Below are 18,491 nucleotides of genomic sequence, written 5' to 3' on the forward strand. Positions count from 1 at the left end.
GACGCTAAACTAAGGTTTTACCTTCATTTATTAGGCCTACTGAAAAGTTTTAATTCAACTGTTTAAAACCAGGTACATAAATGAAACAAGGAAACATTTTTGTATTTTAAAAAACATAAATCCTCCTCAAAATGTGAAATAATTATTAAAATTTATGAAGTCACCTGTTTTTCACATTACAAGTCGCGGGCGATTTTACGTACCTAAAACGATAGATTACCTAAAATATTAATTAGGCTAACCTAATAATGCCTTGAAAATAAGGTAAAATCTTAGTTTAGCGTCATAAATTCCAACGTAGCTAGTAATGTGCGATGAAGGTAACTAATGAATATTTCTTTCATTTGGCCATATTTATGTCATATTTTACATAATATAACAGATAATTGAATAACAAATCACAATCCAAGACCAAACCAGTCATAAACATCCTGGAATAAACTTTAAACTACCCCGTTCGAGACAACAATGAGTAAATACAAGCAGCTGCCATGTTTCAAAAACAATAATAGAGTAGTTTCCCTTGAAAAATTGTCTATTCGCATGTCTTTGGTGTTGATTTTGTGGTTTAATATGACTGTTTTGTATTGTTTTAATAAATGCCTGGGGGTCGTCCTTAAATGACGTCACACGCGTAGGGGGAGGGGGCGTAATTTTGTGACGGTGTGTGGGGAGGGGGTTCAGATGGTGCGACCTCACACTTTTGCATTATAAAAAAGCAATGTTAGAAAACGAATTTTAGACGTTATTTTGCGTTTTAGAAAATTGTTTTAATACAGTCATTGTAATAACATTTGATTAAAATACTCTATTTTGACAGAGTTCAGACAAGATTTTGGAAAAATATAGCTGTTTTAAAAAATTCAACTGCAATTTTGGGGGGGGGGGGTGGAGGTTGTAGGCTGAGGTGTGACGTCACTTTAGGGAGGGGGTCTGGCTTTTTGTGACAGACGTGTGATGGAGGGGAGGGGGGGGGGGAGTAAAAATCGTCAAAAAAAGCGTGACATCATTTATGGATGACCCCCTGAATAGTAATGTTTCTTTTTATTTCAATATAGTTGACATGAATGACTAATATACCTTTCCAGACTTAATAGTGTGCATCCAAGACCACAACAATTGTTGGGAGATCGAACTTTTGAACACTTTATTTGCAGTAAGCAAATCAATATTAGATAGTAATAACAGCGTGCAATATTACAGAACAAACATATGAATATATTGTTTCAGATAGAAATTGTGATTTGTGGTGGGGAGAGGTTGAGTAGAACTCAGCGATGAGATTTTGGAGACGGGTCAGGTTTTTTTTCTTTTCGTGAAAACAGGGGATGGTTGTGGGAGAAAGACCAGCTGTAGAAGTATGACGCGTCATTCATTGGTGATCCATTTTTTCAGTAGGGACGATAGAACTATTAAGAAGGGTCAAGAAATGTAAAAAGCTTGCTGAGTCGCATTTCTTGAACCCCACCTTTTTCATTCCCCCACTTAGCACATCGTCACCGAGTTAAAGCTCGCGCGTGACGTCATGTACACGTACTGCCGACCGTTAGGCTAATTTTATAGAAAAAAAAAACAAGCACTGCCTTTTTGACGCTTATGCAACATTTAATTTGATTACATAAGTTGGTGTTCATTTAACAGCCCCTAACACATCTATCACCCGTCCATTTAAACGTACGTAGTTATTTCTGCAAGCTTGCTGTCTTGAGACTTTCGGCCCTTTAAAAATGTATTAAGCTCCCACTGTATAGAATTAGACTACCCAATAAGCTCCAAAAGAAGCTTGGTGAAAACAGGATGGCCGTCCGATTTTGAAGCTGCTCTGCGCTTTATAAAAAGCACAATAAACGATAAGATGACACTTATATTGAAGTAAATTATAGTTCTGAATCTTGAAACATTAAAAGTGATATTCGGAAATTAAGAGCCAGACAGTCAACATGATAGTCCAAGAAAATAAATTTCCTCAAACGATGGAACATTACTAAATTTTCGCGCAGTTTAGCGAAATTGAATTTAAGTATTTACATCATCTTACAAAGCGCGATAGCCTACTGGCGCTCTAACGCGGCCTATGCTAATGGCCGTATTCCTAACGCCCCGCATTAGACGCGGCTTATTCGTCGGCAGGCATTTGGTGGCAAGCCTTTTTGACGGGGATAATGTGTTGAGGCCGTTTTGCCAAATGTCTTAAACTAGCAGGCTTGCAACATTTGTGATGATTCGTTTTAAGGAAGTTATACGTATACTAATGCTTATTCATCGTTATTTTGATTGAAAAAAGCATTATAGAGGTATTTTTCCCCGTTCACCTCCTTTCATGAGACCCACACGTCATAAATTGCTGAGCCGCCTGAGTTGACGTCACAAATCTTCACTCACTCCCGTAGCAAATCATATGTGACATCATTTATGGACAACCCCATATCACTCACTTGGGTGCTTGATATTGACATTTTGACAACAAAGGATAACCAAAATGTGTCTGGCAGGTGGAGACTTGCGATCGACCATAATGACAACACGCACTTAAGGGGTGGATTGGCTCATTGTTTTAGATGTTTTAGAGGGAAGCTGGTGGATACTACATTTTGTCTCTCTGTATATATAAATGATGACTAACATTTATTGTCAAAATTATGGTAGAGATCTTAGATAAGGCATAGTGAAGCGTATTTTTTTACATTATGACTTGTTGTGACATTGACAACAAAAATATGACGGAGGTTGGGGTTTAATTAAGGTAAAGAGAAGTAAAAAAAATGTCATAAGTTACAATAGAATCACTAATTGATGAAAAGAAAAACCTGAAATGAAAATAGGGAACATTCAAACAATAAGAAAAAACTCAAACTATATAGTAATAGTAAGATCTTATAAACATTAGTAAAAAAAAACGTGATTTACTTAGGCCCTAATACATGGATACAAGTTGCATCTCACAACAATGCTTCTAGAATTAATAAAGTTGTTTGTTAGGAAATTCAGTTTTTAAAGGGCAGAATTTTAAAAAAAAATGCTTTATAATACGGACTATACATACAACAAGACAATCATATTTAAATACATTTTCATACGAATAGAAATGAAAGCTACTCTAAATAACATTTTCTTAAGATGGCTGCTGTTTTTAATAGCAAATTTACTAGATCTTATCACGAACAGGGTTGATAAAAATTAATTTCAGGATATATTTTATATAGGGCCTAGGCCTAAATTGATTTAACCATATTAAATGATTAAATGGTGATCTATTATTCAATTATCTATAATATTTTATCAAAATATACGAAAATATACTCATATTTAATGACATATTCATTAATTCACTCTCTCCTACATTACTAGATCTAGTTTTGGCCGAATTTACGACGCTAAACTAAGATTTTACCGAAAATATTAAAATAAGATAACTTTTTCGTACATTACTTACTAAAATCTAGATCTAGATCTAGGATCTAGATTATCTAGAGATCAAGCCGCGGCCGATTTTACGCACGATAGATTACCTATATTTCCTATAGGCCTACAGACTAAATTTAACAAAAATCAAAAGCGTAAATTAATTTATAACACGCATATCAATAAGTTACCTTTTTATTAATTTTAATCCTAATCGTTGCTCTAGGACTTGTAGCTTGGCTTCGCCTAAAAAGTTATAAAAGTAGGTCAAGTTCTCGTTTTGGTACTTGCCAGCTAGGGGCTCAAAACCTAGCGTTTTTTTTTTTCGAACCAAATGTGAATATTTTATTAAATCGGTAAAAAGTAAATAGAGCAATTGCTTCCGCTGTTATTTTTAATCGTAAACAATGATAATGATAGACTCAGTGGCGTGAAAAGTTAAAAGTCTTCTTAGGTTTGTCTACCTAGGCCAGGGGTCAAGTTATCGTGTTTACACACAGACACACACACAGACAGACAGACAGACAGACACACTGACATACGGACAAGATTGCAAAATTATGTTTTTCCGTATCAGTGAGGTGTAAAACGTCGAGATTTGCAAAAATCTCGATTTTTTTTTTGCACGATTACTTCGTATATACGAGAAAGTAAAAACACACATCAAATGCGAAACTTATTTTCTTATTATGAAATAAACCGGGAGTGATCTCCCCTAAACTTTCTCGAATATTCTAGGCCTAATATAACACTACGTGGGATGTCAACTCGGAATATAGACATGATTTTTGTTTACTTAAACTTTTAAAAATAGAATAAAATCTAGTAGAAAAAAATTGCGCACCAAGCGAGCACCAAAACCAAATGTGCGTAATAGTGCGCAATATTATTAGTACTTTATAAATTTACTTGCGTTTTTTGAGAAATCGGAAATAGCGTAAATTAGTACTTCCGGTCAACGGAAATTACTCAAAATTTGATAGAAGGTAGAGAATTAGATCTTTTACTTACCTGTGAAATTTCATTTATCTATCTGAATTAGTACTCAAGTTATAGGCTTTTGAAAAATTCAAAGTAGACAAGTACCACTTCCGGTTGTCGGAAATCGCTCAAAAGTTGATACGGATCTACGATTTTGATATAATACTTATATATGAAATTTCATCAACCTAGCTGTAACGGTACTCAAGTAATCGTGTTTACACACAGACAGACAGACAGACACACACACAGACATACGGACAAGATTGCAAAATTATGTTTTTCCGTATCAGTGAGGTGTAAAACGTCGAGATTTGTAAAAATCTCGATTTTTTTTCACGATTACAATACTTTCTCTATACTTCGTAGATCTATATACGAGAAAGTAAAAAGCGAAAGAAAACGCTTGAACCGAGCATGCCTTACTTTCGCCATTTTGGATTTTTAGTGAAGTCGATTTGAGACAGACTCTTCGAATTAAATGAAAATAAAATGTTTAACACCGCAAGTGATATAAGATTTTGTGATGAATCGTCTGATGAAGATATTGTGGAAACAGAATTCGAAGATTCAAACGATGATTTGGGAAATATCTCAGTTAATAACTCAACACAACATACAAGGCAATATCAATACAAGGGAATGTCATCGGTGAGTTGACAACTTTTTTTTTTTCAATGTTAAGTTTTTAAGACTTAACATTTTTAATTAAATTGCCCCACCATGAAATTAATCATGGTAATCTATCGTTTTAGCGTAATCAATTCGGCTGCAGTAGTAATGTGCGGGAGAGGTAACTGATGAATATATTTGTTTAAATAAGTATATTTAAGTCAAATTTTACAAAATATAATAATATAGGCCTAATACTTAAATAGGCAGTAAAACTATATATTAGTATATATTCAATATATTAAACAACAAAGTCAACACAATATATTATATTGTGTTGACTTTGTTGTTTAATAAACATAGTTATCTTGTTTAATATAAGTAGGACATAGGGCCATCTTCTTATCTTTAATTTCAATTGAAATGAAGGCTACATAGTATGTAATGTATATGTATGTACATCCAAGATCTCACAAAATTTTGGGAGGTCCATCATTTATTAAACCCTTTTGTACTGATAAACTTGTCAATTATTAGGTCGTCCATATTCTTCATAAATAACGTTGGACTCAAAATATAGGACGGGGTAAAATATTTTTGTTTAAAAATGATGAAGAATATATTCGTTTTCATTAGAAATTGTGATTACGCGTTCGGGTATAGTAGAACTGCGATATGATATTAAATCATCATCTTGCTTTTAGTGACGATTGGGGGAAAGGGAATTCATCGGGAAAAGTATGACGTCATTTATGGACAGGACCGGCGTACCTATAAGGCGAACTAGGATGTCGCCTAGTGCGCTGTCCGTAGGCGGGGGGGGGGGGGGGGGGGCGCCAAAATGGGTTGGAAAAACAAATTGAAAGTTTGAGGGGGGGGTGCAAATCGTAAGCTTGGCGCCGGGAAGGGTCGCTACGCCTTTGATAATAGGCCTAATTATTAATAGGCCTAGTTGTGTATAGTAAATATAATTTTGATAAGTCAAACTCATAATAAAATACTACATTAACAATTTATAGTAAAATGACGAAAAATCCGAAAATATAATTTGACGAGTATGACGTCATCAAGTTGTGTACTACCAATATCGGAGACACTTTTTTTTTAATGTAAGAGGAAAAATAATGGTGGCAGGTTAATCCAAATTTTTTATAAACACAAAAATTTTAAAATCGAAATAGGCTAAATAAACTTTTGCTAGACACACACAGAGTATAAAAAGTAGTTTCAGTAAAAAATTACGCGTCGATCGGTATCTTTTCCTCCCGAAAATAACACATTTTAATTTTCGAAATACATGCTAAATTATTTATAATAAATCATCTAGCCAAGTCATGAAGTCAACATATAGATGGTGGACCTCCAGATCCTAAATTCCAACCTGCTAAGAAACATGGAACACATCTTAGTCAATGGGGACATTTTAACTAAAAGAGCTGCTAGGGAATCCCTGAGCTCTGTGTCATTTCGTCAAGCTGTACTTTACAGTGGATATGGTGAAGACAATTGTTATGTATACCAACCATTATGCAGCACACTGTGGACTTACAAGACCTATTTCCAAAAGGTGGTCAAATTTAACTATAGATCTATAAATAAGTTCTTTTTTTAGGTTTGCTGATGTTTGAAGACAAGACACCACAGACTTCCACCTCTGGCTTATTTTATGATGTAGTTACCATATTGTCACAATCAGTCTTGCGTGAGGTATATCTTTTATTTTTTGACAACTTGTACACTAAACTTAAACTATTTAAAGATCTTTTAAATGTGGAATTGGTGTTTGTGGCACAATTATAAAAATAGCAAAGGTTTTCTTATTGCCCTAAAAGATAGGTCTTTTGAAAAAGTTGCAAAAAAGAGGTGACATGCTATGGTTTAGCGAGGGTAACATTGTAACAGTTGAGTGGCGCGATAATAAAACAGTCTGTGGTGTCAAGCTTTAAGACAGCTAATGGTTCAGTAAAGGTAAACAGCAGAACATAGGTAGGAAGTAATTATACACAGTTGTATGTTGATCAAGCAATTAGTATTCAGGATTATAAGTAATAAATATTGGGGGGGGGGGTCAGCACTAAGTGTCGCACTTGTGATACATATCTGTATTCACAAAAAGAGTAAATGTTTGTTATAATTTCATGAATCTTCTTGAATCTTATTGTTTTTATTTTGTTATCAATAACCTTATCCTATTTTATATTAATTTCTTTGCAGATTACTTTTTTATAAATTTTTTACTTATTTCCCCTTACACAGGTCATGTTATTGTTTTTTTTTTTTTAGTTCTTTTCCTAACTGCATCACATCACCTTTTTTAAATGCAGAAATGATTTATCTATCCAATAAACATTACTTTGTTTCATTATAGGACTTGGCTTATTTTTTTTGTTCTTGGTGTTTTTCATGTAATTGTTTTTAAAAAAGTAAAATCAAATTTAATTAATTAATTAATTGTGCCCTCAAGGCCATACCTGCTACATTGGATTTTTTAATCTCTGCTGATTCTCTATTCAATTACCTAAAGAATGGTGCATAACACTATATACTTCCCTTGTTTAATAATGTCTAGTGGACATTTTACAATTGAGACCAGTGTACTCCAATATTTTTCTACTAAACCTGAGAATTGTAAAGAGTTAATGTAAGAGGAAAAATAATGGTGGCAGATTAATCCAAATTTTTTATAAACACAAAAATTTTAAAATCGAAATATGCTAAATAAACTTTGCTAGACACACACACAGTATAAAAAGTAGTTTCAGTAAAAAAAATTACGCGTCGATCGGTATCTTTTCCTCCCGAAAATAACGAATTTTCAATTTTCGAAATACACGCTATTATTATTTAGATCTATATCTAGATCTAGCTCTAGAGTTTAGTTAGAGCTAGGCTTGGTGCTAATGAATCACAGTTGTGAATAACCTTTTGTTTTTATTTTAGGCTTTCACATATTCGTAACCATGGATCTAAGCTGAGCTACTCCTTTTGACTCTGAAGATAGTGAGTTGTCCAATGACGATTAATAGAGAACGTGAACATTACCCGGGACCTATCAGATGTTGTTGATGAAGATTTGTCTGACGTAGTTGAAGGTAACATTATTATTCCCTAATGCATACTTTAATTCTTTGCTTGTAGATTAGTAAAGCATTTATTATTTGTATACAATTATTGCGTAATTTATTACCAAATAATGTTCTCTAAATTTATTTCTACAGCGAAAAATGATGAAACTCCTCAGGACCTTCTCAATTGTCTACATCAAGGTCGTCTTTAGCTTCAACAGAATGATCAGTACCAGTAAACAGCAAATGTTCCACCATTTACTGATCCTAGGAGAGAAGCCAAACCTCAGAAGCGGCAATTGGATTATTTCAACGTCATCTTTATAGATAATCTGTGTTCAGACAATTGTGTATGAATCCAACCTGTACTGTCCTCTAACATAACATCAACAGTCCTTAAGCAGTCAATAAAGATTATTCCTGGAAATTGGATTTTACATAAACAATATAAATATTTCCTATACGCTGAATGTTTTGTTGCCTTGCCACCAAATGTACTATGGTTACAGACTTCATGACCATCAAAAGATTCAAGCGGATTAAGAATAATCTACACCTGTCAAACAATGTCCTGAACAGGACAAACAATCCATTAGCACTGGATAAGAACCAACTAAAACATTTCCTAGGAATTGTGTGTATTACATAAAGATTCTAAAAACTCCAAGATGTCGAGTGTATTGGAGCCATGCCACCAAGTGTATTACTAACTATTACGGTAACATAAGTCATGACCTACAACGGATTCAATGGATTAAGAATAATCCGCACCTGTCAAATTATGTCCTCAGCAGGACATAAACAATCCACTAGTACTGCATAAATACGAAAAAATTTCCTGAAAAATGTGTTTTACATAAACATTGTAAAAATCATTCTAGATCCCAAAGATATTGGTGCCTTGCCACCTAATGTGTTACTGTCACAGACATATCCATCAATAGATTCAAGTGGATTAAGAATAAGCTACACCTGTCAAACAATGTTCAAAGGGCAGAAGAAGTTGACCAATATTGGAATTCTGTGCTTATCAAACCCCATGCCAACTGAGATAAGTATTGATGAGCAAATCTACCCATTCACGTATCGAGGGCAAAAGCAGTCAAACCTACAACCATAAAAAGCCATATAGATGAGTTCCAAAGTTTTTGTTGTGTCCAACAACTGTTGTATAATCCAAGCTTTTGAAGTGCATGCAGGTAAAGCTACAAAAGGACGAGAGGACATTGGTGCTGTTGCTAATATTGAGCGGACATTATTTCAGAGTGTTCCCCAATATGTTAGGATCAAGCTTTACATTGACAATTGGTTCATCATTTAGTTGCAGGTTGTCCTGCACCAACAAGGCACTGAAGTTTTTATTTGTCGTATAGCAAACAAATCAAAATGTGAATATTTTACTATAAACCCGCATGTGATTTTTCAGTTGTTTTTTTTACTATAGTTACTCTCCAATCCTGTGTACACGTTATATACATTTCTATAAACAATTCTATATAAATGATTTTTTCTTATGGAAAAAAAGTTTGACAGTTGCGCATAGTTGCAGAATTGCAACAACCAAAATTGTTGTGATATTTATCTATTCAAAATTTTCCTAAATCTCAAGTTAGGCTATTTGCTGTAGAGATATGAAGTCAAAAATTTTTTTAAATTTTACCAACTAAAACAAATGTTTCATGCAATTTAGGGTTAAAGTCTGAAATTCACTTTTGTACATTCCAAACTGCATTCAAAACCTGTTTATTAGGCTATACATTTATAGGCCTATAGATTGCAGGTTTAAATTTTTTTCGTAGATCTCCCCTTAAAAATAACTTTTTGGGTATCTATTTTACAATTTCCTTTAGTTTAACACAAACTCTAACTTCAGGCTGTCTGCTAAAAAAAAAACAACCCACAACCAACATTTCATTATAATATTGGTGTAGTGGTGTAACAACTATACTATTTTTAATGTATAGTGGATCCCTGCAGTGTTTCTTTTAAAGTTTCTGTGTGTGTGTGGGGGGGGGGGGGGGGTCAACATGCTTCCGGGATGAGTGTTGTATGTATTCTCAATTCTTAATTTTTAGTGTAGGAAGGGATCAAGCCTTATCTGCTAGAGGGTTTGAACTCTACTTTTTATTTCGAATTTATCATCCATTGATTTGGTAAGACTTGTATTTATCATGTTTTTCTATTAAACATTGTTGGCATATAGTATTGGTCTTACTTAAAGCCTCCCAAGAAGTGTAAGATGGACAATAATACCATAGAAGTGATTTGGTTAGACTTTTATTTATCATATAGACAACATTCTTAACATAATACTTTAATTGGTTAGCTTTTTTAATTTTGAACAAAAAAAAGAGCTACATGAAATTTCAAGTCAGGAACATTGTTTTATGTATTAAAAAAATCACTAGTTTCAGATATTTTTCTAAAAGACTAAGAATATTGTTCAAAAAATTGTAACTCGAAGCAACATATTTTTCTATTTACATTGTTGGCATATAACATTGGTCTTAAAGCCTCCCAAGAAGTGTAAGATGGCCAATTATACCATAGAAGTGATTTGGTTAGAATTATTTATCATATAGACAACATTCTTAACATAACAATACTTTAATCTGTTAATGTTTTTAATTGGAACAAAAAAAAGAGCTACAGTAACATGAAATTTCAAGTCAGGAACATGGTTTTATGTCAAAAAAATGACTAGTAGATATTTTTGTAGAAAACAACTACCAAAAGATTATTTAAACTTCCAAAATGGCTAGCATAATCAATGTTTCTGATGCACAATTGCATTCTACGACTTTTTATCGGTGCAAGGTTCCGTCTTACTTGATGTGGGTTTCGGCACATCGCACCCCTGATAAAATTGTATGATCTGAAATTGGCTGGTTCTTCTTGCTTCTTCCTGTATTTATTTCTGCAGAAATTTACAGTCTGAACCCATTCTTGGTGATTTTCTTGTGTTTCTGGTGTTAGGTCTCGTCCATTGTTAACAGATTCAAAGAGCATGACTATTGGGACTTGAAATATCATTACTGCAGGTTTAGCAAATCTCTGTGAAGCCCATTCTTTGGCATCTAAAAATGATTCCGAAAAATATACTCCATCACGGCTCGAGAAATCTTGGCTTGACCTTCCAGCAGTTGGCTGTAACCCACACTGTATAATGTTGACAGCTGATTTATGGTTCGTGCCATGGTAAAAAAAATCTTGGTCACTTAAGGCATGTTGGCTTAGAAAACTGTCGATAACATTTTGAGTTGCCTGACAACAGGAACTGATTGCATTAATGACTTTAATTATGGCAGTACCTTCTTGTCTGGGACTTAGTAAATCAACTCTTGTATCAAAAACTGTATTCTGACTTGGGTACGGGTAAGTGGCTGGTTGAAATACAGGTTCATAAGGAAAATCTTTAGAAACTGCCAAAAGGGGATGATTGGAATATGTACTTATTATGTGGGATTTCACCCAGTAGTATGGAGTCTGCAGAATCCAATTGCTTATTGGTAATCTTTGAGCCATCCATTTTGCTTTGCTTTCACAAAAGCCCATGTCATAAAATACATTGTCTGACTGGAATAACTCTTTAAAATTCTTCAACCAACCAAGAATATGATATGTTTGTTCTTGGTGGAACCACCACTCTGTGGTGATTTTTTTCAGACTTTCTGCAAACTTTTGGCGCAAACACAATAGCGAACATAAAATGTCTATGTCATAGATGATAAGTTGATCTAGCAAGAACTGTTCTGTGAAAGAGTTCATGAACTTCATGAGTGCATTTTCCAGTGATGGCAACTGAGTCAGTAGCATTACCTTCCATGAATCATCCCAAGGGATACACATCAGGAATGTGTCCAATGCATCTGACATTTTCTCCACAAGGAATAGGAGCGTGGTCTGTAGAAATAAATGTATTTTTTTAAAAATCAGTACATACTTTTATTTAAAATTTAAAGTTAAAATTATAAGAGATTTTTACTTCACTTACAGGGTCCATTAAAAAACTAGTACCCAAATTACAAAAGTAAAATTCATGATAGGAGTTTAAGGCATTATAAAGCTGTTTAAAACTGGCATTAAGTCAGCTTTGCAGTTAAAGTCTAAAATAATTCCTGTGTACAAAGTTATAATGCAATACTTTACCCTTTCAAGTGTATGTGAACTAGAGGACTTTAGTAGTCCAAGAAGACTTTTATTACATGCAGAAAACACACATGCAAGGCATAAAACTTCTCTGAAGTTTGGTTGACCTGTTTCTTCATAAGGATTTGTCTCGCATTCAAAATTTATACTGTTCTCAATTGATTTAAAACATTGAAACCAAGTCATAGTTGAACCTTCAGTGTGGTAATTTTGAAGGTCTATTTTTAAATGTGTAACTTTTTTAACTACTGTGCTATATAAATTTAAAACTCTAAGTAGACTATTTAACATCAGGTCAGGTTCTGGGGTTTGGAATTTCTGAAAAATAATTTTAAAAAAATAAAATCTACTTACAGTTACAATGAAAAAATCTTATCGTGGTTTATTACTCTAAATTTTTGCTCAGTACTAAATATCCAAAAAAGTATTCCTTGTTGAAAAAAGAATTACCTTCATTTCCACAGTATCTGTAAAAGGTTAAATTTTGGAAGTCCATAAAATGTAAAAGATTTGACTAATATCTGTATAATTAGCGAAACTACTGATATCAAAACTACTATATAAAAGAAAATGTAAATGGGTGCTTTAAGTAGGCTCTATGTGGGTAAAAACTGTAGTAGACTAAACATGTAACAAATATATTCCCCATACACCGATTCACCAGAAAGAATATAACTACGAGTTTTAGGGTAAAATGGACTAAATAAGAGAATTTAAAATTGTGAATTTCAGGGCTGGAATGAATGTTTTTACTTATGCCTATATAGTATACTGTGTAAATCAGACATACCAATAACCAATATGCTAGGCCAAATAGTATGTCTATGGACATTCAATACTGAAAAGGCAGATTATAACTATTACAAACAGTTAACCATTAGTATTTAAGTATCATAGCTTTAAAATTGAAGAATAAAACTAATCTTTACCATAGTTTACCAAAATTTGGTGTGCGGGTACGAGTTCTCCTGTCTCTGCATCTAGATCTAGAACATCTGTAGTAGTATCCTGATTGGCATATAAAATATATTGAAATCTACTTCCAGTACCAAACTGGCTGCAATAAAACAATCTTATCTAGGTTAATTACTCTTAATTATATTGGCTACATTTTTAATGCAATTGCTAACATTAAAATAAAAAGAATATATATTTGAGAAAGTATTACCGTCATCAAATTATTTCCTGAATCAAGCAGGTGAAATCAATGAAGTACATGAAATATAAAAGATTTGATTAATCTTGGTCTAATTAGCCAACCTACAGATTGATATCAAGACAACTACTATATAAAAGAAAATGTAAATGGGTGGTTTAAGTTTAAGTAGGCAGATGTGGGTAAAAACTAGTAGACTAAACATGTAACAAATATATTCCCCATACACTGATTCACCAGAAAGAATATAACTACGAGTTTTAGGGTAAAATGGACTCAATAAGAGAAATTAAAATTGTGTGAATTTCAGTGCTGGAATAAATATATTTACATTGCTGTGTAAATCAGACATACCAATAACCAATATGCTAGGCCAAATAGTATGTCTATGGACATTCAATACTGAAAAGGCAGATTATAACTATTACAAACAGTTAACCATTAGTATTTAAGTATCATAGCTTTAAAATTGAAGAATAAAACTAATCTTTACCATAGTTTACCAAAATTTGGTGTGCGGGTACGAGTTCTCCTGTCTCTGCATCTAGATCTAGAACATCTGTAGTAGTATCCTGATTGGCATATAAAATATATTGAAATCTACTTCCAGTACCAAACTGGCTGCAATAAAACAATCTTATCTAGGTTAATTACTCTTAATTAAATTGGCTACATTTTACTGCAATGGCTAATATTAAAAAGAATATATCATAGAAAAAGTATTACCATCCTCAACTTGTTATTCCCTGAATCATACAGGTGAAATCAATAAAGTAGGCCTACATGAAATGTAAAAGATTTGATTAATCTCAGCGTAATTGGCCAAACTACAATACATCTCACTTTGCAAATTTTTAAATCAGTTTTTTTAAAAAAAAGATGAAATTTCAATTGTTTGTATACTGGCCTTACAGAATCTGGCCTAGTTAATGACTGTTTCTCCCATGCACCTCTTCGCCTCCCCCCGTCCCGCCCCACCAAACGAAATGAAATTTAAAAAGAAAATAGATTTTAATAGATCTAGATCTATATACTTTTAACAGTGTCCCCCCCCCCCCCCCCCCCCCCCCGAAAATTTTAAGTGCCCCCTCCCCTCCTTGGAGAAAAAAAAGTCTGGAAGAAATACTGGCACTGGTTAATCACTGTCCCATCAAAGACAACACATATGTCTAGACTACTCTAGATTAGATGAACAAGAGAAACCAGGTCACCAGAGCGCCGTTTTGTATGTGCATTTAAATTTAAAAAAATATTGTAAAGATTCACTAAAGAACAAATAGAACTAGCCGAACTTTACTTAAGTCTAAATACAATACAACCTACTGCACCAGAAACTAGTACTATTTCCAAGGCTCTGAGCAAGGCTATAGATTCTAATTAATTTTGTACAAGTAATAGATCTACATACACACAAAAAATAAAATCATGATAATGATACCAGCTGTTACAGATGTAAATTTGGACCCAATCTACACCATTATAGTTCATTATACTATAATAATTATAGTTGTGACTAGCTATCTAGAATAATAGGATATGGATTTAAGCCTAAAATAAATTAATTAGGCCTACCTAGCTTATTAATTTAATATAGATCTAGATCTAGATATCTAATTATTAATTATTACTGTACTGCAAGAACTAGAGAGTTAGTCCTTCATAAATTAAAATTATGGTTAAGGCAAAATATTTGAAAATAAAAATAAAATATGAGTACAACTAGTTAAAAGGAATTAAAGAAGAACTAAAGACTCACTTTTTTCTTGACCTTACAACACTTTTTTTTCTGAAACTGTGGTTGGCACGCCTACCATTCTAGATCTAACTGTTTCTAGATCTAGATCTAAATCTAATACTATGTGTTTCAAATCAGTTGTAACTCTACCAAATATCGTAATCGTCCATTTGGATCGGCTTGTATATGGACGATTATATATATTCGTTCCATGGAGTATCTGTAAAATGTATGTTTTTATAGTAGTCGCAGAAACAAGTAATCGAAAGAACCATCAAACGATGCTATTCAGTAATAAGTTTCACGAGGTGTCTGAGTGAATTTCGTTCATAAGGGGTCATCCATTTATGACGTTCACACGGGTGTGTGTGTGGGGAGGGGGGGGGGGGGGGGGGAAGAAGAAATGCATTCAACGAGTACAGAAATTAATACTATGTAACGAGTACAGAGAATTAGGGGCCTATACTGTGTCGATAGTGGGGAAAATCCTTACAATTTAAAAAAAAAAAAGTTACACTTTGTCGTTTGAACCATACTAATTTTTCTCTCCGCGGGTTACATTCTACATTAAATATTTTGACCTAATAATAAACATTATCGAAAATATTTCTATGTCTAAAATCCGAAATTTTTGTGGACGTCATAAAAAAATTGATGACCCCTAACCTAACTCGACCTAGTGACGATCAAATAGTGACCGGAAATAAGCGCAACTGAAAAAAAGCGCAACGGAAAAAAGCGCACACAGAAAAAAGCCCAAACAGAAAAAAGCGCAAACAGAAAAAGCGCAAACGGAAAAAGCGCAAACAGAAAAAAGCGCACAGAGAAAAAAGCGCACACAGAAAAAAGCGCAAACAGAAAAAAGCCAAACAGAAAAAAGCGCAAACAGAAAAAAGCGCAAACGGAAAAAGCGCAAACAGAAAAAAGCGCACAGAGAAAAAAGCGCAAACAGAAAAAAGCGGAAACAGAAAATAGCGCACACAGAAAACAGCGCAAACAAAAAAAAAGCGCAACGGAAAAACGCGCAGTGCAAAAAAAAGCGCAAAAAAGAAAAAAAACGCAAACAGAAAAAAGCATACACAGAAAAGTGTGCACACCGAAAAATGCGCAAAGAGAAATTTTAGCACAAAGATCTCTTTATGGACTACATGACACCTTTATTCGTGATTGTTAGGGCTACTGTGAGAGGGTCGTGTTTGACCTACGCGAACTACTACCATTTAAGGAATACCACTACCATGTGCATTCATATCACCACGATACACCACGATACAGGCGATAATTGCTTGACACTACGCCAATTATTTTCTTGTTGACTATTTATTCAACTACTATTCTCGTATAAATAAACATAAAACTATTCTTGATATTGGCATTACACGGAATATCTTTTACATTCTCCCTAGTCCGAACTCCCAAGCCTGCATACTATAACAACCCGTTCATATGGCAAAACTTGACTCTCGTGTAATATAGCTCATATAATGCCCCGGTAAGTTCTATTGCCACAAGGCAAATTTGAATTTCTATAAGTAAGTATGTATATACGCATGTGTATGTATTCACATATTTTTTAATGTATTTAATTTTTACCTTCCCCCCATACATGGATTAACATATAAGTCATTACGATACTCAAACAGTTTACGTCAGGCATATTTTGCAACGTTGAGTTAATGTAACCCCCCCCCCCCCACTAACCCCCTCCTCCCACGGCGATTGCTTTAAACAGTGCTTAATGTAGCATGTTTTCTCTATCATTAGCAGGTTTACGTCATGGTGTCACCCCCCCCCCCCCCCTCCACCTTGTCGGGATTTGTCAAATTTGCTACTAAGAGATTATTTAACACTCTAATTAACCAATTATTTAAATGTAATTATCATTTTCCTGTATATATTTTGCTATTTTTTGCCTTGGTGTCACTCCCCTAAATGGTGTTACCCGGTGCGGTCCGCATCTCCGTACCACATCGCTACGCCCCTGGGTCTACGACAAATTCCCAAATGACAATTGCCCGAATGCCGTTTTTTGTTTTTTTTTTGCGATGTGACAATTTGCGGCTGGCTGCAATTTATTTCTGCACTCATATCATTCTTTGCAACGTGAAATGCACATATTTCAGAGCGGCTAATTAACAACATTTTTATTGACGGTTTTGTGTTGTGGTTGGGTATTCATTTTTGACGTATTTTCCCAGCTGTTATTGTATTTCGAAACAGTAATTCTGTGGTTGGTTCTGTCTGATTATTCCAGTTCATGTTTCAAGTGACAAATTGTATATACGGTGACTAAGTGTATCAATTATTGTTTTAAATTTTGCTATAATTTTGCTATGTAGATACACTGTGGCAAAGTGTGATACTTTGCGCTAAGCTTTGACTATTCGTTACTGTTTGTGACAACGGCAAATGTAATAAAAATGTATCACTGGGTCAGTTGAGGGCTATGATATATAGCCTCGATAGAAATTATTCACCTTGTGCATTCTGTCATACACAATAATTGTTACAAAAATATAACAGACACAATTTAAACCTTTAAAATAATTTATTTCGCAACGTAATACGGACAGTAAAAATACAGGGCTGACAATGATAAGGGTATAATAAGATTTAATCAGGGGTTGGTGGACTGCTTTCTGACTGTGTGATGCCATAAAAAAATTTGTTTGAGAATCCCTGGGCTTCAAACTACGTTAGATGGAGGAAAACCTAGGAAAAGGTAGAAATAATATTAATATTGAATGGTGTTAATGAAATATCTTTTTGGTTTATAAGTGACGGTTTCTAGAAATATACGCAATGAATGCGAAAACAAATATCGAAAACATAAAAGTGTTCAAATACAGACTCATTATAATGAAGTAGGCTTATTTAGTTATAGAAGTTGTCATACTTTGCTAAACTTCTTGGTATTCTTGAATCATTTTTACGTAAATTTCCGTTGCAATTTTTTTTTTCATTTTTTATCACTTAGCTAAATCATCTTTTTAACCAACCAGGTTAACTCACATTACATACCTGTTTAGCCGACCTAACACATGTTTAACTAACCTGTTTAACTTATCTTATGAACCCGCCGGTTTAACTAACCTTACCCACCTGTATAATTCACCTTCTTACATGTTTAACGCCGGTTTAACTCACAGGTTTAGTTTAACCCATACGTTAAAATCACCTGTTTAGCCCACAGGTTTAACTCAACTGTTTAACTCACCGCTTTATTTCAACTGTTTAACCCACCTAATCCACATGTAAAGCTCACCTGTTTAACCCACAGGTTTAACCCACCTGTTTAACCCACCTATCCCATTGTTCCTGTGGCAAAAGGATCTGTCATTGTTGGCGTTGGACCAACAGCTGCAAAAGGAAATTGTTCTTCATAAATCTA

At 34.0% G+C, this 18,491-nt stretch overlaps 2 protein-coding genes and 1 long non-coding RNA gene across 5 annotated transcripts in view; 1 reads left to right on the forward strand and 2 right to left on the reverse strand.

Annotated features, from left to right (window-relative positions):
- The window catches only part of LOC131944305 (uncharacterized), a 30,445-nt gene extending 26,746 nt beyond the window's left edge, over nucleotides 1–3,699 (reverse strand). The window contains exon 1 of the mRNA XM_059304858.1: nucleotides 3,594–3,699. The gene's annotated coding sequence lies outside the window, so the exon portion shown is untranslated. The remainder of the gene's footprint in view (nucleotides 1–3,593) is intronic.
- A 905-nt stretch (nucleotides 3,700–4,604) lies between these two features.
- Nucleotides 4,605–10,263, forward strand: LOC131944316 (uncharacterized). Of its 2 annotated transcripts, XR_009387007.1 has the most exons (4): nucleotides 4,605–5,034; nucleotides 6,608–6,702; nucleotides 7,936–8,087; nucleotides 8,214–10,263. It is a non-coding gene; the product is annotated as an uncharacterized LOC131944316 (long non-coding RNA). The 2 variants fall into 2 exon arrangements; XR_009387008.1 differs by lacking the exon at nucleotides 6,608–6,702 and having other exon boundaries at nucleotides 4,613–5,034.
- A 71-nt stretch (nucleotides 10,264–10,334) lies between these two features.
- On the reverse strand, nucleotides 10,335–15,797 carry LOC131944315 (uncharacterized). 2 transcript variants are annotated; one of them, XM_059304871.1, is made up of 9 exons: nucleotides 15,767–15,797; nucleotides 15,122–15,320; nucleotides 14,092–14,144; nucleotides 13,859–13,937; nucleotides 13,378–13,394; nucleotides 13,139–13,217; nucleotides 12,660–12,676; nucleotides 12,210–12,527; nucleotides 10,335–11,963 (listed from the first exon to the last, which is right to left on the reverse strand). In XM_059304871.1, the coding sequence occupies exons 3-9, from the start codon at nucleotides 14,092–14,094 to the stop codon at nucleotides 10,761–10,763; spliced, it is 1,716 nt and encodes a 571-aa protein (XP_059160854.1). In that variant the 5' UTR covers nucleotides 14,095–14,144; nucleotides 15,122–15,320; nucleotides 15,767–15,797; the 3' UTR covers nucleotides 10,335–10,760. The 2 variants fall into 2 exon arrangements, with proteins under 2 accessions (XP_059160854.1, XP_059160855.1); XM_059304872.1 differs by lacking the exons at nucleotides 12,210–12,527; nucleotides 15,767–15,797 and having other exon boundaries at nucleotides 15,122–15,381.
- Nucleotides 15,798–18,491: the final 2,694 nt, after the last annotated feature.

Source organism: Physella acuta, unplaced genomic scaffold (assembly GCF_028476545.2).
Source record: "Physella acuta isolate Inbredline_101_S28 unplaced genomic scaffold, ASM2847654v3 ptg000488l, whole genome shotgun sequence".
Classification (NCBI taxonomy): domain Eukaryota; kingdom Metazoa; phylum Mollusca; class Gastropoda; family Physidae; genus Physella; species Physella acuta.

Excerpts from the sequence above, each read along its gene's own strand:
- LOC131944315 (XM_059304871.1), bottom strand. Across the intron at positions 11,964-12,209 it reads GTTCACATACACTTGAAAGG|ACCACGCTCCTATTCCTTGT; the intron begins GTAAAGTATTGC and ends TTATTTCTACAG.